Source organism: Chlorocebus sabaeus, chromosome 9 (genome assembly GCF_047675955.1).
Source record: "Chlorocebus sabaeus isolate Y175 chromosome 9, mChlSab1.0.hap1, whole genome shotgun sequence".
Lineage (NCBI taxonomy): Eukaryota > Metazoa > Chordata > Mammalia > Primates > Cercopithecidae > Chlorocebus > Chlorocebus sabaeus.
Genome location: NC_132912.1, coordinates 81,285,913 through 81,313,374, shown reverse-complemented (window position 1 = coordinate 81,313,374; position 27,462 = coordinate 81,285,913). Strand labels below are relative to the sequence as shown.

Genomic DNA, 27,462 nt, shown 5'->3' with positions numbered 1-27,462 from the left:
GATACACAAAGACATAGACACATGCATACTGACTCAAAGAGGGACACCGCAAGCGTGTAAATTGTCCTACTTTTAACAAAATTAACATATTAAAGCATTCTTCATAGATATCTTTGACACTGAGGCTAAAGTTTAGTTATTATGACCAACATAATTGAACAGATGAGAGTTAACAGTAGTATATGAAGAAAAATTAATTTTTCATATTGATTTCAGGTAAATAAATCATCTCTTTCATACCAAGCTAAATAAAAATAGGTATCTCTTTTGTAAAATAAGACTGCAATTACAGATTCAAGGTTAAACTTCTTAATATTGATACTAGGTCATTATTGAACATCTGTTGCTTGCTGTTAATTTATTACATTTGTTTCTTATAAGATAGCCTCTTCCTCTAGATTCTAATGGTATTCCTAAGGAATTTGTCCTCTTATGGTAGAACCACAGTCAGAATATAGCACAGCACAAGTCTGAATCCATGCCCATTGTGAGCATCTTCTCTTCCTCTGGTTCCTCAATAACCAGTGAAGGTGACAATGACAAACACAAATCTGGAAATCTCCTGACTATTTTTGATAAAGTCAATACTAAATTTCAAAGCAGTAACAGAGGCAGAACACACCTTTGGAATGCCCTGTAGGGTCAATTAACAGCAAAAATATTTCTACCTTATTGTATAAACACAAAGAGCACTTATAACAAATTCTTCAGAATAAGTTACAGTAATAATCTTTCCATTAAAGAGATGCTATTATCCTCTCACTCTAACCCATTTATGCCTAGTGTTCCATTGTTGGAACGCTCAGCATGTGGGAGTTATTTATATCCTACTGCTCAAGGTCATCGCCAAGGTCTGATTGCAAAAATTCAAAACATTGCAACTTTGGCCATAAATGGGCGAAGCACTCATAAAGGGAGCACAGTGCAGTATCAGAGAACTTGTGCTTGCCTTTTTCAGATGCTTTAGGTTCTACTAGTTACCAGGTGAAATGGCTTAGCCAGTGTGACGGTGTTAACATTCCTCATGAAGTAACAACATGACTGAAATTTCTCCACCTTGAAAAATCATTTCTCTTTCCTACTCTCTACCTCACAGAGTTAGAAATGGGGAAGCAAGGTGGGAAGAATAGATTATCATCTCCTTTTGACCCTCACTGTTGAGTCTACCAATTTCTTCTCCCCTACAAAAGACAACACCATCCTTTCCCATTCCATAACCTGTATATTACAGGACTCAGCAACTTCTATCTGGGTTGGTTTCTTACTCTCCATTAGTGGTCCCTGACATACTCAGTTACTTCAATGTCCAGGCTGACAATCATGCTAATGTCTGGCTTCATAATTCCTCAACCTCCTCAATTCCAGTGTTCCTTCCACTTCACTATGGCTGGCCACCTCAGCAAGTTGCCATAAACTTCAGAATCTCAAACCATCTAAACATAGTCCCCATCCCCTCTATCTCATTCACTCCCTGCAACTGAACTTATTCTGTCCTCCTAATTCTATTAAGGTTTTACATTTTTCTATGTTCCTACAATGAGGCATCCCACTTAGACTCCTTACCATGTGAGAAACATACATGGGAGAGACAGACAGCTGTCTCTATGGTTTGATTCTGGGGACAAAAGAAAAAGTCAGTATACCCACCTAGAAGTATTCCTCCCACTGATGCCTTAAGTCTTAGCTACCTTGAAATCCTCACCATTGGAGGTATAGAGTTTATTGGTGTGCAAAAGACTGATGCAACATTTATCCATTTTCACATTTCAGGATTTAGCATCTGCTTCTTTGTGCTCAACACATCTCTCTTGGGTAAACCCATTAACCCATGACAAGATTGTTTTATTTTTTTCAGATTTATAAGCTGCCTTCTTAGGCCTGGAGAGGATAAACGATAGTGATGGTCAATGCCAGCACAAGACAGTTTCATGGGCAATAAGCCTCAAAGACAAGGGAAATATGGAATCCAGGTAAGGTCACTAAAGCTTCTCCTTCAAGGTCAATTGGCTTGTGGCTGACCTTACCTATATGGCCTTGAAATTCCAGGTAAGAAGTAAAATGAAAACAAACTCATATTCACTCAAGTGACATTGTTTTATCCAAAAGGTAAATGCAGAACACCTTCAAAGTATCTATCGGATAAGAAAATAAAGAGTTTTTCCTGAGCACAGAGGCCATCAGTTTTTGAGGTGACCGTTTCCTTCTGTATGATATGACATAGGAGTTGGGTTGGGTGAGTATAATAAAGAAGAAAAGAAGGCCCATGGTGACCCAGAGCTTCAGCCTGCTTCAGCCATACCACTCCGGATCCCCAGTTGATCACAATTCTTCACTTACGATAATGTGGCCTCTCTCTTGTGTGAGACTGATAAATAACTGCGCTAAGCACATATATCACTTCCATTGCACTACTTACTATTCACTCCCCAATAAGGCTTCAGATGGTGGGTTGGCCAGGAGGAGGCCTTAATCATGAGTCACTTAGTTTGCCTTATTCCATCCCTGATGGGAAGCTATGGCTACATTCTGAAAGCACTGGGAAAATGGAAAAGGGGTAGAATCAATGAATGTTAAAATTGAAAGTCCTCACTTTCAATATATGATCTCACTTATAAGTGGAATCTAAAAAAGTCAAACTTTTAGTAGAGTAAAATAGGGTTACCAGAGACTGGTAGGGAGGAGGTGGACAGGGAAAGAGGAAACATTAGTGAATGGGCATAAAGTTTCAGTTAGACAGGATAAATCAGTTTCGGTGTTTTATTGCACCACACAGTGACTATAGTTAATAACAATATATTGTATATTAGCTGAAACAGAGGATCTTAAATGTTCTCATCACAAAGAACTGATACATATTCAAAGTGTTGAATATGCAAATTCACCTGATTTGTTCATTCCACAATGTACACATTTATCAAAACATCACGTTGGATCCCATAAATATATACAAATGTACAATTATTATTTGTCATTTAAAAATCTAATTAAATTTTAAAAAATATCCGAAAGGACACCTAGACTTAGCCCAGTTCAAAACTTCCTACAGAGTTAGAAGTGGGGAAGCAAGGTGGGAAGCATAGATTATCATCTCCTTTTGACCCTCACTGTTGAGTCTACCAATTTTTTCTTGGTAGTTTTAGTTTACAAATGAAAACTAAAAGAAGTTGATGTGGTGCTATTTCATATATAGTCTGGGAGTTGGAAACAGTAGTTTGAGGACCCAATATGGCTTTTTTTTTTTCCAGGGAAGGAGAGATTCATTAGTTTTCTTTATAAATATATTATTTTTCTTAACTGGAACTGAATCAAGGAATGTGATCTACAAACATACAGAGAGTAAAACAACATTTTTCTTCATTTTATCTTTCAAGTACCTTTCGGATCTATTGAATGCTTATGAATTACACAGACTGGCAGACTGACTAAGACCAAGGATTAAGGTGGATGAGACACTGACAGATCTCAAGTCTACAATATTTTCCTATCAGGATTCAAAAGATCCTAACCCCCAAAATCTGATGTCTTATAGAGATAGAGTCATACAGCTCAGGTGAATGTCAGTAGGGAGATTTAATCAGTTTTTTCTGGAAAAAACTCCTATATCCTAGTCCCAGAGATACCAAAAACTGTAAAATAAAAAATGCAATTCCTATCAAGAGACTCAAAGTCAAAAACTGGGAGCTCCAGGTTGGCAGAAGAAATATGAGACTGGCAGGTGTCAAATCTATACTCATGCCAAGTGGAAACAAGAAGTTAGTGAGCTCTCCAGCCCACTAGGAAACTATGAGAAACACACACAGAGACAACATACGCGGATACGCTACACCATGTATCACTGTGCCAGGCAGAGAAGGCCTCGGGTCAAGTGCCAGCTCTGGAATCAAGCTGGTCCCCATCTGTCAGTCACAGAGCAAGTGGACAAAGAAGTACAAATAGTAGAAGTGAAATACCAGATGTAAAATTTGGGGAATATATAAGGTACATATGTAGCATCCTGTAATTATTACTTAGGTACAACATATGGAAACATCTGGAAAAAATTTGTGGACTATAATTCTCATGAGGCTCAAGAAACTCTTTTTTGGTTTTAGACTTGCAAGTTGGTATGGAACAGAGTGCAGTTACGGAACTGGTAGGTTCTTTATAAGGATGTGTGGGCAGGTGGTGAATAAATAAAATACAGGAACAAAAACCAATGAAGAAAGCTAACATAACAAAAAGTTCTACCTTACATGTTTATTTAGAGATGGGAGGCATACTCCTGTAAAAAGTCAGCTGTACAAAGAGACCAGAAAACAGTTCATAGTAATAAAAATATATACGATAGATAACAATAGCTCTTAATAGTCAACAACCAGAAACAAGTATACAATAAGTTACAGCAAAGCAAATGAAAACTACGACTATATACCAAACATGAATGACCCTCATGAACGTAACATGGAGCAAATAAAGCCAGACACTAAAGAGTGTATCCATGAATAAAACACTAAAAAATGCTAGTTATCTTCATAGGAGAGTAGTGACTGGAAGAAATTACAGAGAGGCATCTGGGATGCTGGTAATATTTTGTTTCTTGATTTATGTGCTGATTGCATACTTTGTAAGAATTCATTCAGCTATATACCTATGACCTGTGTACTTTTCTGTATTTTCTATCCCTATTATTTTCTATCCCTATTAAAAATATTATAGCAATGTTTCCCATTTGTGTTCCATAGGAACTCTGTCACCTAAAGAAATGTGATTAGGTGGTTCTTCTGTAAAAGAGTTTGGTGTTCAATAAGTTGAGAAATGCTGGGAATGACATAGGACATTTCAATCCATGAGTGGGAACACATCCACCCTCCTCGATGGTCTCTGACCCATTCATACTGCACCTCCTTCAAGTTTCCCCAAGGCTTTTTTCTGGTCTCCCAAATTTTGGCCACAACAGAAACTGCGTGAAAGAATGTGGGTCAATCTATATAGTTCACCCCCTGATGGAAGAAAACCACTGTCAGCACATACTGTATTCTACCAGTCTGAATCAGCAGCATCACCTCTGTATGGAAGCGTGCACATTTAAAATATGGCGCTGCCTGCTGTTTTTGATGGACCTCTCCATCCAGCGCTCTTACGCCCAGGCAATCAGCGCAGTAAGCTGGCACATACTTCATGTCATTTGCAAATACAATGTAGTGAAGGAATATGGAAAAGCAGATTTTCAAATATAGCTTTTCACAACTGCGATTTGGGAATGCTCAAGTGATCTCAGCATCCTTATGGGTTTGCAGCTCAAGAAACGGTTTCTCCCAAATACTCGAAAGTTGTCATGAGTTGACTCTTACAATCACCTAATTTTTCTAGTCACTTATGTCAAAACAAACCTTTGCTCCTTTACAGCTAGCATTTTGCTTGTTCACGGTGGGGTGGACAGCTGCATTCACTGATTCAGGCTCTTGCCTCTTTTCTCTTAAACTCTTTTTCACTCATTACCATGAGGAAGATTAGAATTTGGAGCCTGTCTGTATGCACGCACACAAAAATAACAATTCTGTGTCCTTATCTTTAGGACATTTTTTACCACTTTAGCTATTTAACTTGGCTTAACCAAGCAGCTGGTTTACTTTTAGCTATTTATTTCTACCAAGTTCTAACCAAAAGAAAGAAAAGAAAAAGAAAATCACTTAAATTTAGTGAAGTACCCTTTTTGTGGAGTGGGAAAGGAAGAGGAGGGAGCAATGCATCTTCAAAACGTCAAATAAACAATTCGCCTAAAGCCCATCATTTCTCTTTTTGGCATCTGATCATCAGGTCTTTTCATTCTCTTTGCTATGACCCTAATCAGACATACTAAATACCACCCACTACTACTTAATTTACAATGAAGAGAAGAAGAGCCAAACAGAGTATTCCAAACCAATGTCTTAAGCAAAGGCATTCATAATAATAGACATCATAATTATGTTACATTAATTTCATACAGGAGAATTAAATTACATATTCCAAAGAAAATCCAGAACAAGCTAATTAACATCATGATGTCCAGTTTGGTGGGAAATCATTTGGATTGGAAAATATGGCTTCATGTCTCAAAGTCTACTAAGAAAATCACATTGCAAACACCAAACTATATCATTCTCAGTGGATAAACAGTAAGCATGATTATGTTTGAAATTGCAGAAGCTGTTAGGAAAAACAGAGATGTAGACAAAATAAAATTAAGAGAAAATTTTATAAATGTTAACTGTCACAGCCATGGTTATATAATCCTGAAGAAAAGCTGAAAAGAATGTAACAAAATGACTGCTGGACTTGGGTTAGGGCTAAGACATTGTGAGCTGCCTCACAAACAATATTTTAAATATGTTTGCTCCAGAAGAAGGAAAAACATTACCAATTGAACAAAGAACTATAAGTATTACAAGTTCACTTAAAAGCAAAAATACTAAGTTTTCATCAGAACAAATTCCTACTACTGTGAAAAAGAATGGTAAAACTCATGATTCGCTAATTAATGTTCTTATAACCAGTAATGATTGCACCTACCTCATTTAAGTCCTGCCGAGTTTCAAAAGCATCCTTTGGCCAAATGACAGTCCTCTGGTCTATTCTATAAAATACAAAGAAAAATTATTTCCATTTAAAAGAGACTTTCAGTGATGTACATGTGAATCTGGTGGCTACAAATCTGGCTGTACCCCTGATAAAAAACCCTTGGTGGTGTCCCACTGCCTGTAGAATAACATACAGACTCCTTACAATGGCCTGTAGCACATTACAGCACTTGAACCCTGACAACCTTCCTGGCCCCCTCTCCTACCACTCTCACCCTTGTTCACCATACTGCAACCACCCTGGCCTTCTCTCTGTTCCTTGAACATGTAGTGCTTGCTCCCTGTTCAAACCTTCATACTTACTGTGCCTGAGCCCAGACTGCTCTCCCCTGGGATCTGCATACAATTCACTTTTATCACCATGTATGCATCAGCTCCGCTCACATGGCACCTCCCCAAGGAGGCCTCCCTAACTAGACATGCCCTCACCCTCACTCTCTAGCATACTGTCCTATACGTTTTCTTCTTAGTACTTCCTCCTATTTAAATTATTCACTTACTTGCATATTCACAGTAAAGTGTGAGCTCCAAGGATGTATTGATTATGTTTATTTTCTATACTGCTAAAATCTCACCTATTAAAAACACCTATTAATAATTTGTCTACTGAAGACAGCTTATGGAAATTTCATCCTATCTCTTAACTTATACAATAAATGTTATAATATTTGCTGGGTACCATGGTGCAATAGTTTGGATGTGGTTTGTTCCCACCAAAACTCATGTTGAAATATGATCCCCAGTGTGTCAGTGTTGGGAGGTGGGGCCTAGTGGGAGGGGTTTGGGTCATGGGATCTGTGACAAGGGAGGGATATGGAAGTGAGTTCTTACTCAAAAATAAATTTGTTCCCATTGTGGTTTTGATTTGCACTTCTCTAATGATCAGTGATGTGAGCTTTTTTCCATTTGTTTTTTGGCCCCATGTATGTCTTCTTTTGAAAACTGTCTGTTTGGCTGGGCACAGTGGCTTATGCCAGTAATCCCAGCACTTTGGGAGGCTGAGGCGTGCAGATCACAAGGTCAGGAGTTTGCAACCAGCCTAGCCAATATGGTGAAATCCTGTCTCTACCAAAAATACAAAAATTAGTGGGGCGCGGTGGCAGGCGCCTGTAGTCCCAGCTACTTGGGAGGCTGAAGCAGGAGAATCACTTGATTGAACCTGGGAGGCGGAGGTTGCAATAAGCTGAGATCGTGTCACTGCACTCCAGCCTGAGTGATAGAGTGAGACTGTGTCTCAAAAAAAAAAAAAAAAAAAAAAAAAAAAAAAAAAAAAAAAAAAGAGGAAGAAAAGTGTCTGTTCATATCCTTTGCCTACTTCTTTTATGAGATTGCTTGGTTTTTTTTCTTGTAAATTTGTTTAAGTTCCTTATAGATGCTGGATATTAAGACCTTTGAGGGATCCGTAGTTTGTAAAAATTTTTTCCCATTCTGTAGATTGTCTGTTTACTCTGCTGATAGGTTCTTTTGCTGTGCAGATGTTCTTTCACTTAATTAGATTCCATTTGTCAATTTTTGCTTTTGTTGCAACTGCTTTTGGCATCACCATCATGCAATCTTTGTCTAGGCCTATGTCCTAAATGATATTTCCTAGGTTGTCTTCCAAGGTTTTCATAATTTTGGGTGAAAACCAAATACTGCATATTTTCACTTATAAGTGGGAGCTAAATGATAAGAACACATAGACTCATAGAGGGGAACAACACACACTGGGGCCTTTCAGAGGGTGGCGGGTGGGAGGAGGGAGAGGATCAGGAAAAAATAACTAATGGGTACTAGGCTTAACACCTGAGTGATTAAATAATCTGTACAACAAACCCCCATGACACAAGGTTACCCATGTAACAAGCCTGCACTTGTACCCCTGAACTTAAAATAAATGAAAGGAAGAGGGAAGGGAAGGGAAGGGAAGGGAAGGGAAGGGAAGGGAAGGGAAGGGAAGGGAAGGGAAGGGAAGGGAAGGGAAGGGAAGGGAAGGGAAAGGAAGGGGAAGGGAGGGGAGGGGAGGGGAGGGAAGAAGGGAAGACATTCGTTCCCTAGAGAACAGCTTGTTGAAAAGAGTCTGGCTTCCTTGGTTTCACTCTCTTGCTTCCTCTCTAACTATATGATCTCTGTTCAAGTCAACTCCCCTTTGCTTTCTGCCATGGGTGGAAGCAGCCTGAGGGCCACACCAGGTGCAGCCACCCAATCTTAGCCTTTTCAGTGACCATTATTGAGGGCCAAATAAATTTCTTTTCCTTATAAATTATGCAGCCTCAGGTATTCTGCAATAGCAACACTAAATGGACTGAGACACATGGCGAAGCTGGGTTTTGCCACTACATAGCTGACAACAGATGAAAATGAACTTTAGGCATATCTACCTACAGTAAGTCAATTTTCTTTAGCTTACAAACAAAACAAAAATACACAAAATTCCACTGTTGAAAGATCCTTAGGTCCAAATCATGATTTGTTAAATTCTATGGTCCAATATCATCTGTTAAATAAAATTCAAGTTTTTCTGAAACAGTCTGAATACTATTATATAATAAACATATTAACTTATAGTTATCATCCTTATGAAAAGGACAGTTATCTTAATGAATAAGAGATTTTTCAGTGTTAACATTTATAAAAAGATTTATTTGGGGATCTAATTATTTACAGTTACTATTCTGCTCCAATTTGAATCCTGAAGAAAGCATATATGTCCTCTAAACGGGCAACAAGGTCAATATCTAAATGTCATAATGCACATTTAGAAATACCAGGAGCCTAACTTCTTTAAAATATTCTTAAGAATACTTTTTTTTTTTTTTTTTACTCTACAAGCTTTGCTTACTGTGCAAACAATTTCTAAAGAGAAAAGTTCAGGAGATGGTAACAGAAGAAAATTGTGAAGGTCAAACTAATGTCCTCCATGCCTGAACAAACCAGCATTTCCCTCCAGAGGCTAAGGCTCCCAACCATGCGCTCAGGCATAGACAGCTCAAGGGGAAAAAGAGGGTGAGGAGGAAGACTGCTGGTTCACACATCTTATATCCATCAATCCCCTGAGACACAAACAGTGATTTCAGTGCATCAGAAAATACAAAATAGCTCTTTCCCACAAAATAGGCAAAAGCAGTCTTGGAGACAGGGGTTAATCCACCCACCGTACTCAGTAACATCTAACACTTTGAATGGCTCGTAGTTTCTTTGTAACCCTCAATAGTTCTCAAACTATGTTTCTACAGAGTAGGACCAGCAAAATGGAAGAGTGGTATTCTCTAATAGAAAAAATATTTACCAGTTTACACTCTTCAAATACAAATTTTTCTAGGGCTTTGGTGCAAGCTCCCTGTTGATGAGTGACAGCAGATGGTAAAACAAATAACCAAGTAGCAAACATTCATGGAAAGAAACAGAAATATACTTTGTTAAAAATATATGGTATATATTAGTGAGATATAGAGAAGAGCCTACGTGGAATATACTCACATGATCTTCCAAGAAAACTACTCTTAACCATTAGATAAACCTCCAGAACAAGTTTGAGAACTGTAGTCTAGAGCATCAAAGATAATTTAATTTACTAACCATCTGAATGTCTACTGTGTGCCTGGTCCAGTGTTGGGGAAACAATGACAGACAATTAGAGGCAGTTCCTTAAGGAGACTTAGAATCTAGTAAAATCTTAAATGATGATAAAGCTAATGAACACTGAGTCTTGAAGCCACTTCAGCAAATCAAGGATCAGGGCAAATTATGTTAGAATGGAGGTGAGAGGCCAAGTGCAGTGGCTCATGCCTGTAATCCTAGTGCTTTGGGAGGCTGAGGCGGGCGGGTTGCCTGAGCTCAGGAGTTCGAGACTAGCCTGGGCAACAGAGTGAAACCCCATCTCTACTAAAATACAAAAGATTAGCCGGGTGTGGCGGCATGCGCCTGTAGTCCCAGCTACTCAGGAGGCTGAGGCAGGAGCATTGCTTGAACCCGGGAGGTGGAGGTTGCAGTGAGTTGAGATCGTGCCACTGCACTCCAGCCTTGGTGACAGAGCAAAACTCCATCTCTAAAACAAACAAACAAAAAAGAAGAATGGTGGTGAGAAACTGGAGAGGTAGAGACAGATAAAAGACATTTTTCAATGATAAAAGCAATCAAGAAGTCTTGGGTGTGGATTCAAAGTATGGAGTGAAAGAGATGGGGTAATCAAAATTACTACAAACTTTTGAGTCTGTGTGACAAGGAAAATGGTAGGTTTTTTTGTTAATGAAGTCAGAAAAACATGTAATGTTTTTCATAAAGAGAGGCAATTCATGAGTTCAGATTTAGACATTTGAAGTGAGGCTGAAATAGAGAAGTAAAAATGTCTGGCCAGGGTTCACCCTAGAATTGGGCACTCTACGTGTGTTCAGCAGAGGAAGGGGGTGATGATAATTTCGATGGTGTACAGTGGCCACAGGTAAGGTCATATGGGCAGATTCTGCATCACTTTTTCCTTCATTATATGCTAGGCAAAGAACCTAGCACCTTCTCAGTATATACCTTTTCAACAGATGGATAAATTAGAGAAAGAACTAGACCCAAGAATGACTTCAATTCACCAGTCCTTACTACCCCAGGGTGGGTCTTCCAGGCAGTTTACTTACATTATTTTATTTAATCTTCAAGGCCACCGTATGAGACTAGCATTATTATATCTATTTGACCTAATAGGAGAAAGGGTAGTTAAATACTTCATCCATTCAGTCAACAAATATTTTTTAAACACCAACTATGTGCTAGGTACTGTTGCAGGTGTTGGGAACAAAGCAGTGGATAAAGTCTGCCCTTGTGGAACTTACATTCTCATGGGAGGAGGAGAACAAAAAGAAATAAACCAGTGATTATGATGCAACAGATGTTAAGTATTATGGAGAAAAAGAAAGCAAGGCAAGAAGATAGGACATGCAGGAGAATGGCCCAGGCTCACAGTGCTACAAAGTGTCAAAGTCACCTAGAGATAATGAGAAACAGAAGAGGAGAAAATAAAAGAAAAGGCCACTGGATTGAAAACGATAAAGATCATAGTAGAAGAGGAAAAATAAATGAAGCTTCTCACTGGAGAAGTTTAGCAATGAATGAAGGAGAACTGGAACAGTAGCTAGCCATCTCAAACTCCCTTCTTTTTAAGATACTTAAAGATACGGCTTGAACCATTTACAATCCTTCCTGGAAGCTGGCCTACACACAAAAACTGGGTCACACTGAACACTCCCTTCAATTCTCTTGCTGCCTGTGTCCAAAACAATAATAGGAAAGTAACTAAGCAAATATATATCAAATGCATGCTTCTAAAGGGGACCACAATGAGTCAGCCAGTCAGAGTAACTCCAGTGTAACCTTGTCCTCCAGTCCAGGTCCTGGCAATAAGAAATGCAGCCTGCACTCCTCAGAGCCCAATTATGGCCCTCAGTAGTGATGAGCATGTGATACCTCCAACCATAACCACTATCACCATCACCACCACTACTACCACCATGACTATCACCACCATTCACCAACATCATCACCTTCCACCACCACCACCATTACCACCACCATCACCACAAACACCACCAGCACCACAACTGCTGCCATCATCTCTGCAATCACCATCATCACCATCACCACCACTACTACCGCCATGACTATCACCACCTTTCACCAACATCATCACCTTCCACCACTGCCACCATTACCACCACCATCACCACCATCACCACAACTGCTGCCATCACCTCCACAATCACCATCACCATCACCATTGCCACCATCACCACCACCACTGCCACTACCATTGCCACCACCACTGCCACCACTCACCAGCATCACCACCCTCATCACCCCCCACCACCAGCACCAGCACCACCAACTAGCATCACCATCACCACCACCAGCACCGCCATTGCCACTGCTGCCACCACTACTGCTGCCACCAGTATATAATTCAAACTAAAAAATACTTCTCAACAGAGAAATGCAAAACTTAATTTTGTGCTGATATGAAAAGAGCTTTCACCTGGATTCAAACTGCAAACTTGTGGATAGCCCACTGAAATACAACTTTTCTAAAAATGTTTGATGTTTCCACTTTGCTGCAACCCTAAAGCTCGTGCTGAGTCAGCCTGTAGGGTCATCTTCTAGTGGCCTTCTCACAGGAGGTGTACTGGAATTCAAAACAATAAAACCAACTAAGCATTAAGATATTTTTCTTGGCCTAAGGACAGTGTCAAACTGCAGGATGTGATAATTTGTGAAAACGCCACATTTTAGCTCACAGTTGTATATTTATACCAATGTTTTAACTATCTATAATTAAATTAGCAGAGGAAAGTGTTTCCTATTGCAGTGAAAAGCTTCCCCATCTTGCCAATGGCTCATGGAAGACAACTGACAGTTATCTAACACTTTTCTTTCCCTTAAGCACAATAACCAAGTTATTAACAAGCCTCTCAATTTCTTATCCCAAATAATGTTTGTGTCTGTCCCCTCCCGTCTATCTCTACCACTGCCATCTGGGGCCAAGCCACCAGCACCTCTCATTTGAACTACCTGAATGACAGTAGTTTCCTCCCTGGTCTCCCTACTTCCCCTCTACCCTCCTCAGGCCACCATCCACACAAGCTCTTTCACTACCCTTCTACACACTATACTTAAAATAAAAATCAAAATTCTGAGAGTATCCTATGATACCCTGAAGGATTTAGCATCCGCCCACTCTTCAACCTTAGCTTGCATCAGACTCCCTCTCTGAACTCCAGCTACACTGGCATTCTTTCAGTTTTGTGGATGCACCATGCTCCTTTCCAGCGCAGGCCTTCACACGTGCCTGGAATGCTGTTCCCTCTCCACTTTCTCTCCTAAGTAACTCATTCATACTTTGGATGCTAGATAGCTCCCAATCAGGTCTCCCTTTCATGTATATGTTCTCACTGTATTCTGATCTTCTATGTCTGCTGTGCAGCAGGTCTTAGTTCTTAATCATGTATTTGTATAATTATTTGATTGTCTATTTCTCACAATGGTGAGCACTGTGGAGCAAGGACCATAGGAGCCTTGCTTAACATTTTATCTCTAGGGCCAAGCCTGGCATATGACACACAGGAGGCACTCATATGTTTGTAAATAAAGTATTCATCCCAGGGTTATGGGCAGCTGCCCATTCTTATATATTCCTGAGTCTGTAAAGTAATTATAACTGATGCTCCCTCCTCCATCTATAGCATGCTAGCAGAGCCTGGAGGATGGAATGACGCTCATTCCCATAACAAATGCATTTCTTCCCTGAAGAGATCTATGAAACATTAATTAGTAGCTTTTGAACCCATGACCTAGAAAACCTGGGCAGAAAGAGTAAAAGGAGAGCATCCAACACACTTTTCAGTATACTTCACATAGAATCAGAGCCTTAGAACTGAGCAGTGCTGACTCCCATCACATCTTCAGAATTCAGGATATTCTACTGCATTAAAAAATTAAGCCTTTCTATTAGAAAGCAATACTTGGGATACACTAATGTATACCCGGATGACTGCTGGCTGGCTGTATGACTGGTGTTTCCTGAAACTCTTTTGAAAACAAAAGGTATATCCCAAGAGGACAACCCTCTGAGCAAAACATGCTTTATATACAAACAATAGCTCTATATGCAGACACAGACAAGATGCCAATAAATTCCAGTAATATTATTAGAAACAATAACAGCCCTTAATACCAGTAAATAGAAAGTTCCTTTCTCTAGAGAGTCAAAACCACATTGAAGACATTCTCTTATTGGCTCTTACTAAATGTCTGCGAAAGGACTGAGGTCAAGTATTAAGCAGCCAACTTCAAAGATTAAAAAGAAACCAAGCCACAGTGTTTAAAATTATTCCCCGAGAGACTACTGAAAGAAAACAAAACTAGAAGTCCATGGATGTTCAGAAACTGACTTCCTAACCCATGTATCCACTTGTCCAGGCCAATGAACTCCCAAGGATGCTGTGGCTAGAAACAGAACACTGATCCCCAACAGTATACCCTCCCAGAAGCCAACTCCCCCAACCACCACCTCCCACCTTGTACTTCTCTGAAGATTAGAATCAGCCAGTATTATTAAAACAGAGATTCCTGGGCCACAACCCAAACCTACTGAATCAGAATTTCCAGAAAAGTAGGATGACGACATATAGTTAACAAGCACTCTAGGGGATTCCTAACTGGGGAACACTATCCTAAAAGTCCAAGTGCAACAGCCTGGGAGGACACCAGTGGCTAAAGGGCGCAAGGGAGGAACTTCTTTGAGTATAGGAGTGACATGGTGTTACTGGCCTGGTCCCCCAGGGAACACATTCCCAAAGAAGGAAAGGTTGAGCCCCTTGAAACACCATGAAAAACTTCAAATACGGGGCAACCCAGCTGTCCTGGAAAAGGTACCACTTCTCACTTTGGTGAGCTGGAACAGAGACTAGAAGCAGCCAATGCCCAGAGAATGGGTGAGCAGTGAGTCAGGTGCACAGGGCCAGCTTCAGAATTGGCAGAGTGGAGGTAAAGTAGACATGGGTGTGGTTTAAAAGGCACTGTGAACCATAAAGAACACATTTTGGATGGAATATTGAGGACATAGGATCCAGCAGGTTTTTTCCTGGTGAATGAGTGAGAGCAGAGGCCCTAATAAGACATTATTAGGAGTAATAATTATAGCAGCATGTGGTTTGCTGAGCAGGCTACAAGGCACTTTGCTTGCATCACCTCATTCATTCCATACACATAGTAAATAATGATCAGACACCTGCTCCATGTGCCAGGCAGTGCTCAGCCCAGGAAACAGCGTGGTTATAACCAATACTTCAGCTCCGAGGACACTTCTGCCTGCTCCCCTCATCCCACCTCAAGCATCTGCCAAGTTTCTTCATTCTTCTGCCTCAAGGCTTTTTGCCAGGCAGGGCTAATTCCCTCAGCCTGCATGTGTGGCAGATTTAACTCCCCTGGGAGCAGCCCACAGCCAGAAGAGAAGTGGGGGTATGAATAAATGCTGCAGATCCCCCAACTTTCAGAGGGATAAGTCTGAGACACTGTCTACACAGTTCCTCAGAGAGACCCCACTTGCTCAGAGTGACAACCTACCAAGTTGCACACCTGTTGTGGGCTCTTCCTCCTTCCCTAGTTCCTATTTCCTGGGGCCACCTTCCTGTACCCAGGTCCTCCTATCTATCAGAATCCACCTTCAAGAGGAACCTCAAGTAAGAAAGTGGTGACAAAGTAGACACAATCTCTGTCTTTTGGAGCTTACAGTTGGGGGAAAGAGAAAAACCTAATCACATGAATGAAGATTTAGATCAGGGACCGATGAAGTGAAAGGCACAGAGTGTCACAAGTGATGGGCCACGTTGGGGGAGGGCTCGGAATTTAAATGACAGGTGAATAGCTGATGAATATTTGTAACTACGTATCATACTGGCTCCTCTAATATTACAACTGATGCTCAGACTTGCAACACTTTAACTTTTAAGTATCAATCAGGTTAGCTCTTGGAACAGAAGAATATTTTTCAAGACACAGGGGATTTGAGTAGGCATTAATATTAATCAAGCCTAAATGCTGCCTGTTCCGTATCCAAGATTTTCTTTCTCTCCCAAAAGGAAAGAGTCACGAGTCTGTATCCTTCACCTGTCATCTTCCCTCCATCTTCATTGTCACCAGCACCTCCCACAGGGATGATATATTAGCTTCCAAGATGTACCCCTGCGTACAACACACAGTACAGTATACAACACACAGTACCCAGAGTGGTCTTTTTATGTAAATCTGAGTCTGTCACTCCTGTTTATAAACTCCAGTGGTTTTCCTCTAGACTTAGACAAAATCCAAGGATCAACACGCAGGCTACCAGGCCCCATGTAGTGTGTCCACCACCAACCTTTCTGACATCATCTGGCACATTTTCTCTGCAGTTCAGTACACTCCAGCTTTAATTGTCTTTGCTGATGCGACTTAGCACAAGATGAAAAGAACCTGAATCAGTGTGGGTCTGAGGGGCAAGGGTGAGTTAATGATCAGGGAGGCAAGTTGGAGGAGCCCTGGTCTCTCCATGCCTTTGACTCACTTAAGTTTGGCAAGCCACACCAAGCCTTTCTGACCCGTAAAATTGGTTCTTAGTTCTCTTCCTCCAACAGCTCCAGGTTCTTCCCATGCCCCCAAGTCACCCAACACTATACTGAATTCATCTGTTCAGCATTTTTCATCTCCAATCCACTTCTTCTGACATCAACCTCCCTTTCCCTTGGTAAACTAGCTGTCCACAATTCTACAAGCAAGGGTAAACATATGGCCTGAACTAGGCCAGTTAGTTCCTTCTCCCTGAAGTCAAAACTTGAGCAGGAATGAAAAGCTGTCGTATTAGCATGGGATCATCCAGTGATAACACCTCAGAGAAACATGTTCCTGTCATTGTGAATCCAGAAATCCATGGACCAGGCCTGGTTCTTACCCTTCCCAAAGCATATTTGCCCTTAGTTCAATTTTTTAAGCTAACCAATAACCTTAATTTAGATCCCTTTCTTTGCCTGAATCAAACACAGTTAGTTTCCATTGTTTGCAGAGAATACCAACCACATTACCAAGAAACAACTGCTTGTCATGCAATAGCCTGGGTCTCCTTTGTTTCACACAAGCAAGATCAGCAAGGTTGGCAGTAATTACACATTGAAAAGGACCACTTTCTTGATCCCCACTTTTCCAACCACGACTATTCATGGTCAACTAGGACCACTTTGCCATGTACAATCCCTTTAAAAACCTTTTTGAAACTGTCTGAATCACATGTCCAAGTTGAGCAAGAGAGTCCAAATCACTGGAATCTCAACCGGCAATTCAGTTGAGATTGAACTGGGAAACCAACTGGTCCAAGGTATGCATAGTTTTTGGTTCAACTAGAGAGAAGCTAAGGTCTAGCTTAAAGATGTGCAGAAAAACAGATCTATGAAGGTAATCTGGGTTCTGTGAAGGACGGATATGGAAGCACAAGAAGCACAGCCAGTGTACACAAAAGCAAACTAGAGCTTGTGAAGGGCCAGGTATATAAAGGACCATAATGAAATATGGCCAAGAGAGGCATGATATTATGGAGGGCAAACCAGAATTCCATGGAATTGCCTACCTAAGAATTAATAAGCAGAAACTTTACTAAACTACTGAACCTATGAGTTCAGCACTGTGCTGAAAACTGCACATTCAAAAGAATTACAGAAAATAGATATATATGCTATTTGAAGAGATAAACCAAACTCTTTGAACAATAGTACCCATGTATCTAGTTACATTGATCATGTTCTAACTACAGAGATTAACATGGGCTATTGAGAAAGGAGAAGGTGCATGAAAATCTGGGAGTGAGCTGGGCTCTGAGATGAGATTAAAATTTAGATAAATGGAGGAGAGAAGAGAGAACACTAGCAGCAAGATGGATGTGTTGGCAAGCCATAGATCAGTACCATGGAGCTAAGCAAAACCCTTCACGGAGGAAGGATCTCCTCTCTTATGGAGCAACAACATTAATCTTCTGAGCCCCTGCTGTGGGACAGACCCTGAATGAAGGTGAACACGCAGTGTCTCATTTAATCCTTGCAACAGTAGCTCTGGGAAGTAGATATTTTCATTTCCATCACACATCTGAAGAAATCAAAGCCCAGAGAGGTTAGGGAATCTGTCCAAGGAAGCAGCAAAGCTGGAACTAGCATCCAGGTCTGCATACTGCCAAGGCCTTTCCTCTTTACACTACAGTATCTTGCATATTTCCTAGGCCCTTCCCAGGGGCTCTCTTATGTGTTTTTCGATTTATTCAATAGTCTGGGTTTGGCCAAAACTGTTTTCTTGTGTTGGTGCTAAACTTAAGGCACTAAGAAGACTTCGACAGCTGGCTTATTCCTGCATCTACCCCTTCTCAATCTTTCTCCCCTCGGACCTCACCCCCACTTCAACGGGTCTTGATATTTCCCTTGTCCCTGCATCTGCAGGGTCATTGGAGTGCTCTTGGTAAGAATTCTGTGCTACTGGACCCCTGAGAGTCTTGGCATGCTGCTCAAGAGTATAAGAAGAGACTTTCTACTGAGGCAAACGCTGAAGAAAAGAGGCACCTATGATACAAATTATGGTTTTAAACATTATTTAAACCTATAAAATCATCTGTAGTATTTGGTTTCTGATCCCAAGTGACCTAAACCACAAAGGCCACAAGTGTCACTGAAAATTCATTTTAAGTTTTCCCAGTTAACAAAAATAAAAAATAAATCTGTTCTCTCCTAATATTCTCCTAATAGTCATGTCTGTCCCAAAGTAAGATTCAATCATTTCTAAATAAATAAAGCCAGAGAAATAGTAGGTACTATTATTTGTCTTGCAAATAACATAAACTTACCACTTTCTGCCAATTACAAACTTAGTAGGGGATTGCTAGGGGGGAAACTTGTAAAGTAAAAGCACAAAAAATACCTTTTTAACCACCTGTAATTCAACTCCCCCCAAAATTACCACCACTAAAATATGGATTTATGTCTTGCTAGTATATGTTTCTGTAAATAATTATATATTAAGCAAAAATAGGAACATCTTGTGATACTGTTATGTAATTGTTTTTTTCCACCTATAAATAGATCATGTCCCCATGTTAATAAAGACTCACATAAAACATGATTTTAGATAATGTATCTATCATAAAATTTAGTGGGGTTTTTTTGTTTTTGTGTTTTTACAGGGTGATGGTATGTTCCCTAGGGGCCACGTAGAAAATCTGGGGGCTATTTGTGATTATTACTGAAGCTGGAGTTGTCTACTGGCATTCTGTGGGCTAGAGCCAAAGGTGTCAGAGTCCCTGACATGAATGAGGCATCCCACACAACAAAGAATTTTTCCATCCCCCACATGACTTTCAAATGTCCTCTGGGAATGTTAAAGCCAGAAGCACTTTGCCCTTAGCACAATGTGAACTAGAAAACCATGAAGGCTAGTGGTTGAAACAGAAATATCTACACAAGGAAGGGGGAAGCGATTAAACTGGATCGTCTCCAACATTTCACCCAGAGCCACCATCCTATGATTCCAACACATACAGAAATTCACCCACGTGACTTTTATCTTTTATCTCTCAAAGTTACTAGTTGTCTATTATATCCCTATCTTCTTCCATGATCGGATAACTGAAAATTGTATATCTTTTTTTTTTTTTTTTTTTTTTCTGAGACAAAGTCTTGCTCTGTCATCCAGGCTGGAGTGCAATGGTGTGATCTCAGCTCACTGCAACCTCTACCTCCCAGGTTCAAGTGATTCTCATGCCTCAGTCTCCCAAGTAGCTGGGATTACAGGTGTGTGCCACCATGCCCAGGTAACTTTTGTATTTTATTTTTAGTACAGATGGGGTTTTACCACGTTGGCCAGGCTGGTCTCAAACTCCTGACCTCAAGTGATCTGCCCGCCTCAGCCTCCCAAAGTGCTGAGATTACAAGCATGAACTGTAATCTCAGTGTGCCTGGCTAAAAATTTATATCTTAAGTTTCATTTCAGTTAGCTACTCCAAATCCTATGCCTAGACAACTTTGACTTTTAAGCACAAACCAAGAAAACTATAATGGATACACATAAATATATTGTTTTTAAGATGTTTACTACAGCAATAAATGCAAATATAAATCCTATAAGTAACTGCAATATCAAATACTTTGGATTTCATTAAATAAATGATGGTCTATCCGTAAAAGGAAATAGAGTCATGTATCCCTTAGGGATGGGGATATATTTTGAGAAATGCATCCTTAGGCTATTTCGTTGTCGTGCAAACATCACAGAGTATACTTACAGAAACCTAGATGGTACAGCCTACTACACACCCAGGCTATATGGTATAGCCTAATGTTTCCAGGCTGCAAACCTCTAGAGCATGTTACTGTACTGAAGACTGTAGGCAACTGGAGTACAGCGGTATTTGCATATCTAAACACACAAAGGTATAGTAAAAATACGGTATTTTAATCTTACGGGACTACTATTATACATGTCCACTGTTAACTGAAATGTTATTATGTGGTACATGACTATATTTTACAGCCATTACATACGTTATAGTGTGTTTTATGATATGGAAAATATAATATTAAGCAGGATAAACAAGTTACATAGCAATGTAATATAATTATGTATAATATAATGTAATATATAACAATGTATATTATAATGTAACATAAAGCAATGTAATTATATATAATATATTCTTAGATATATATATGTGTGTGTATATATATACATCAATCTATCTCTCTAATCCCAAAAATGTTTTAATCTAGCAATAAGAATATAAGAAAAAAAAACATATGGAGGAACTCTGTGTGTATGTGTATGTCACTATACATAACGTGTGTGTGTGTGTGTGTCTGTAGTACTTAATGTAAAGCTTAAAAAGGAATAACCTCATTGACAAATAACTATAACAGAAATATGGGAGTAGCCATGGCTTCATTGGGAAGATGAAGAGTAAGTTAAAGATTAGCCCCATTCTAGTGGCCTCAGGCATACTGAACACTTAACCAGCTGGTCAAAGTTCTAAATTAGGTTTAAATTTATTGTCTTTGTCTTTCTTTGTCTCCTATAATCATTATTGAAATTTCTCTTAAATCTATTTTATGTTAAGCCAAGAAACTTTCCAAGATGTTCAGATGTTAAGGACAAAGTTTCCTGTTTGGTCTCCTTGAAATATCATTTCTAGCAAAGGGCTATAATGATACCAAAGCTTGTAAACATGTTTCTTATAGAAATTGTATGTTAGAATATTTGTTATGGAAAATTAAATTGTTCAATTTAGCCATAAATGAACTCACCAATCTCGTGATAATTAACCTACTACTCTATTACTCATCTTATTGGTCTTATGTAGAAAAGCACACTGCTATACATGATTATTGTACAATCATAATGCATTCTTGCCTAACTTTCTACTCTAGGGCCTGCTTGAAGTAAATAGTGCTTCTAGCAGATTTAAAGCCCAGTGCATCCAGAAGCCCCTTTCATACACAATTTCTCTTTATGACAACATTAAAACAATAGCGACAATGTAAGAATGTGCACTCCAATGGTAATAGCAGTTGTATCTGGGAGGTAAGATAACAAGTCATTTTTACATCCTTGTGATTTTCTATATTTTCCAATGTTTCACTTATTTTATTATTAGTAGCAGTGGTAGTAGTAGCATTTTGAATGAGAGAATGTCTCTAAGTTTCCCTTTTATCCTTAGGCCAAATTATTAGTGAAGGTGCTAACAATTTATCAAATGACCAAGGGTAGTCTCCTTTAAAAAACAACAAAAAAGAAGGATTTAATTTCCAAAATAATCAAGTGTGGGCTCTTTTTTCAACCAGCAGTTTACGGACTGGGTGTGAGACTTTTATGCTCTACAGCAGGGGAGGGGGAATTATTTTCATCTGCATCTTCAGGAGCTTGTATTCTTAAACTAAAGTCTTCCCATGTCTAATCTTTTAAATATCTAGAGTGTTGAGCATTTTCAATGTTAGAGCCAGAAGAAGCTCTAGAAATCATTTGACCCAAATTCCTTAGGTTAGAGGAGGGGGCCCAGGAATGTGAGTGAAATGACCATGGTCACCTGATAGATGTGAGATAAGACCCTGGATCTCTTCGTTTGAAAGTTCTTTCCTTCCACCAGGTTGTTTCTGTGTCCATGGAGGGAGGCAGTATGTGTGGGCAATGAAGGAGAGCCCTCCTATCTGGCTCCCTTTCTATGTGGGATAGTCAACGTGAGCTAGGTCAGTACTCACTCATTATCCAACTGTATACCAGGGAGTCTCAAAGCACTGTGAAGACAAGCTATTTTTTTTTTTATCTCTACCTCATCCCTGCTCTCCTTTTAAAAAGAAACAAAACAAAATCGTAGGAGGATGCTAATGAGAGAGGAGAAGAACATCCTAGAAATATGCAGAGATCAGGTACAGTTCAAGAAGGGAGATATGTCTTTTGTATTATTAATACGAAAAATCTCAGTGCTCATTCTCTTACTCATTCTTTCTCTGTTTAGCAGAACTCATTAAGACTCTGCTTACTTCTATGAAAAACATTTAAATAAGAAACAATTAGCTATTCAAACACATACACACACACACACACACACACACACACATTATCTATCTCAAAAACAAAAGATGAAAGGATTTATCCCCCATAGAAAAGTTGTTGCCAACAAAACTTCCTCTTTCTATAAAGCAACAAAGCCCCCAGCTTTCTCTTTCATCTGGAATATCAAAAAATAGTGGAGGCCATCCAAGGCCATTATCCTTGCTAAGGATCTTCAACCTCCTCTAATGTGGGAATCCGGATGAAGAGGCCAATGAACTGGAGCTCACAATGTAACCACCAACCTAATTAGCAGTAAGACAATGCTACAGAATAGCTCCTGTTTATACAGACAAGGTCTTTAACAACATTAAAGGTTTAATGCCGTCATGAATTTTAATACAATATTTTAAATATAAGTGAGTTAATCATTCTCAAAAGTAAATTTAGTTAGCTTAGTAAGAAATCTCCAACTGCATTAATATTCTCTTACATTCACAAATTTCCCTTTGTCATATCTGAGGGTTTACAGGATTGGCACTGGCTTTAGCTCTAAAAATCAGTCAAACTAATGCATATTCATTAAATGGCAACTCAATACAGATTGATGGTACTAATCTTGGTTCTATTATCAAGGGGAGAGAGAACTTGAGCAAATCACGGCCTCACTGGGTGTCAAAGAAGAAAATGAGAGTTGTATTAAATGATTACTAAGGTTTCTTCCAGCTCTAACTAACCACAGTTCTTTAATTTTACATGTTTTGAAAATACCAGGTATTGAGGAGGATGCCAGAGTAGTATAATAACCCAGCCCTTCCACTCGTGCTCTGAAAGCCCATATTCAGATGAAAACATGTCATCTGGGGAAAAGACGGCATTAAGACAATATCAGCCATCACCATATGATAAGACATTTTCTTGCAGGAGGACTTAGCTCCAGGGAGCTACAGAGTCCCCAGGAGCAGCAGTTGCCAGGAAGAAAAGGATTGAAGCAGGCATCATAAATCAAATGCCTATAGAAGCTCAGCAAAGAGCATAAATAAATGAGGAGAGCTGGGTAGGAATTGTGAAAAAAATCGAAAGCTACTCCTCAGCTCCAGCTAGTTGTTACCTTGGAGGAATGTAGGCCCTGGGTTATCCTACCTTCAGATTCTTCTAAAGAAAGCCAAAAATCTGTAAAAACTTTTGATTTTAAAATGTTGATTCAAAATAGTTTAATTTTGTACAAGCCAAATATGTCTCCACACCAGATACACCTGTAGGACACCAAATTTGAGTCCTCTAATGTGTGGCACTGTAAGGCCAAGGACTATAATATAGGGAAGAGCAGGGCATGGCAAAGGGAGGAAGGGTGCAGTGAAAGAAGATGGAAGTGGCTTTAACTGTATCTGAGACTGGCTCTGTTAAGGGAAATCAGAAGAACAAGCCAGCTTGGAAGTAGAAAGACATTAGGACAAGGGTTCTGTTAAAAGAAAAACTTTAGCTGAATTAAATTTAAAAGAGTTTAATTGAGCAAAGAACAATTCACGAATCAGGCAGCCTTCCCAGCCAGAGTAGGCTCAGAGATTCCAGCACAGCCACATGGTGGAAGAAGAGTTATGGACAGAAAAAGGAAAGTGACATATAGAAAACAGAAGTGAGGTGCAGAAACAGCTGGATTCATTACAACTCGGCGTTTGCCTTATTTGAACAGCTGGCCACCTTTGGCCACAACTTGGTGATTGGTGCAAGAGTAGGCTACAGTCTGTATACAACTCCATTTAGATTATAGTTCACGATGTACAGAAAAACCTTTAGGCTGAACTTAAAATATGTAATGAGGCAGCTTTAGGCTAACCTTCATTTAACCGTTCTGAATCTTCCCTGGAGTCATGTGCTTTCAAACTTGGAGGTGGAAAGACATTAGGACAGGGGTTCTAAATACTTTCTGGGGTTATATGTGCCGTATGAGAGTCTGATAAATGTTTTAGAGATTTTCACTAGAAAAAAATAAACATACATGTAGTGGACAGAATAATAGCTCCCCAAAGATGTCCATGTCTTCATCCTTGTCCCTCCTCTGCCATCTTACCTTATGTGACAGAAAGGACTGTGAAAATGTAATTAAGGACCTTGAGATAGGGAAATTATCTGAGTGAGCCCAACCTATTCACATGAATCCTTAAAATCAAAAAATGTTTCCCAGCCATGATCAGAGGGAGATGTGACTATGGAAGAATGATCAGAGAAATGCAATGTTGGTGGCTTGCAAATGGAGGAAGGGACAATAAGCCAGGGAATGTGGGCAGCCTCTGGAAACTGGAAAAGGCATGGAAATTGATAGATTCTTCCCTAGAGCCTTTAGAAAGGAATGGAGCCCTGCCAACACCTTTTTATTTTTATTTTTTGCCCAGGGAGACATATGTTGAACTTCTATCCTACAGAACTATCAGATAATAAATTTGTGTTTAAAGCCATGATCAGTTATTACAGTAGCAATAATAAGGTATATATACACAGAAACTTGGGCAAACACGTTCATAGACCTTCCTGAATCTCATCCTCATAAATACATAAAGGATCCTGGTGCTCAAAAGAGCCCAATATACAACATGAGAACTCTGAGAGCTGTAGGTATGAAACTATTTGGCATTCGTGGAAAGATCAATGCCCACCTCATGACCTCAATCCACTCCAATATCTCACCTCCACGAAGATGGATTCATTTTCTGAAGACTGACTACTCCTTTGAGTCTCACCCAAATGATGTGTGACCCCAAGGAGTAAGGTGGCTTCTTGCTACAGAGAGATCTTTCTTCCTTTTCTCACAGTGTTCATTATGTTAATAGCATTCTCCCCCAACCCACTGCCCCAAAGAAGATGGCATTTTACACCCGCTGAGACTTAGCCTGTCTTATTCCTTCACTCTGAACCAGACCTAGGTCTGGAGTGTCCCATTACAGTATCATGTCTCTATCAAGATTCTATTTGGCATGGTATACCCAAACCTGGCCAGATGCTAGCTTAAAACAGAAGTGGAATGTTATCAGGAATGTGAGCTACCTGATTAAAAGTTGTTTTTAGTCTCGGATCTCATTTCACCAGTACATCAAATTTCACAATCCTTGTAATATTCTGAGATGGATTTTTTTAAAGTTCCATTAGAATGTCCCTTGGTGATATCACCATGGTTGTGATAAATAATTGTAGTTTAAAGGTTACTTAGCTAACAGCACTAGACATAACTACCCTCACAGCACTCCTGATATGTGACTTAGCACCAGATCCTGCGATTGCTGACAGTGGTGCACAGAACAGTCTGGAATGTTGCTAGGTCAGAAAGCTCAATTCTGTGAAAGTGGGACATGAAAGATGGGAGACAGGGAGGAGAAAAAGACAAGATATTTAGGATGCTATGAAGGTTTGCTAAGGGGCAGAGGAAGAGAAATACAAAATGGGATACACAATGGTTTTAAGTTTACTGAACATCTAGCATCTTTGAGAAGGTTAATTGCTAATATCATTTTCCCCTGTTGGTCTCCGTTAAATATCTACCCTACAGGACCACCATACATTCCATACACAAGCATGAATGACTTTGTTTGGGTTTTTATTTGCATTGTTTTGCTTTTATACTATTTTGAAATATGCATGGGAATAATAGTTGACTTTTTTCTTGCTGAGGGAGACAGTTATCAGGCTGGTGGGTCACTGACTAAATTGATTCCAGTAGCCAAAAAAATAGCTTTCTTACAATAATACCTCAAATAGGAGGCAGAATGTCTTCATTAGTGGAGAAATTACAAGGCTGAATCCAACAGGTATTACCTGAGGTCAGGTAAGAACAAACACATAAAAGAAGTCAGCTTGTGAAGAGGGTTATAAAAGATGGCCATGAATCCACCAGGATAGGGAAGCACCTTATCTTTGAGGTCCCCTCCAACCTTTAAATCTGGTATATTGGATATTTAAAAGTACAACTGCATAGCATAGCCAATCTTCTCTGTAGTTGTTGATTTAGACTGTGCTGCCTTAGAAAAACAATTCTAAAGGTCAGGCTCAGAAACACAGCCCTCCCTTTCCACTGAGTGAGGGCTATGATTACACTGTACACAAGATCCTACAAAGACAGCTGACACAACTAGCGGTTGAATTCTTTCTTCTGTTTATTTCCAGAAGAGACTTTCCATAGACAGCTGCAATGCCAGGCTCCCATCAGAATGTCATGCCAACCTTTCTGCAGGCTGATTTCCACCCACATCCTTGCCCTGGATCCAGGGCTGTCTCCAGCAGGTCTAGCAGGCTAGAGAGGCCATCCTGGGGCTATGTCAGGGCTAAGGTCACTGGAAGACACTTGGGTCAGCACAGAATCTGCACCTGCCGTGCTGTAATCAGACATTTGTGGGTTCAAATTCTGGCTCAGTCTTTTTCACTTGTGCAACATTAGGCAAGTGCCTTAATATCTTTCAGACTATGAGTACACAGCTTTATGAGAAAGTAGAGAAGGCTAAATGAGAGACTATGTAAAAATCAGTTGGTGTGGTGCCTACATGGTCATCACAAATTTATCCCTATCACAAAGGAAAATCTAACTCCTTCTAGCATAGAATAAAGAATAAGAATGGATGAAATCAGCATTTCTCTCCAAGGGCTGAACCTGTCTCCACTTTCCCCTGAGACTTAAGGAAGCTTACTTTCAAATGGAAGCCAGATAAAGTAGGTCATTTACATTTATCTTAAACTCACTCAGCGATTCTCCTTCTAGGCCCCTTTAAGCAGCTTTTCTGACTATAAGGAATGCCAACAAAAGTCAGAAAGC

At 39.8% G+C, this 27,462-nt stretch overlaps 1 protein-coding gene across 11 annotated transcripts in view; it reads right to left on the bottom strand.

The window, feature by feature from the left end:
* The window catches only part of FAM13C (family with sequence similarity 13 member C), a 141,502-nt gene that overhangs the window by 50,148 nt on the left and 63,892 nt on the right, over positions 1-27,462 (bottom strand). For all 11 annotated transcript variants that reach the window (XM_007963394.3, XM_007963390.3, XM_073019138.1 and 8 more), the window contains one exon: positions 6,532-6,595. In XM_007963394.3, coding sequence (XP_007961585.3) covers positions 6,532-6,595 — 64 coding nt within the window. The remainder of the gene's footprint in view (positions 1-6,531; positions 6,596-27,462) is intronic.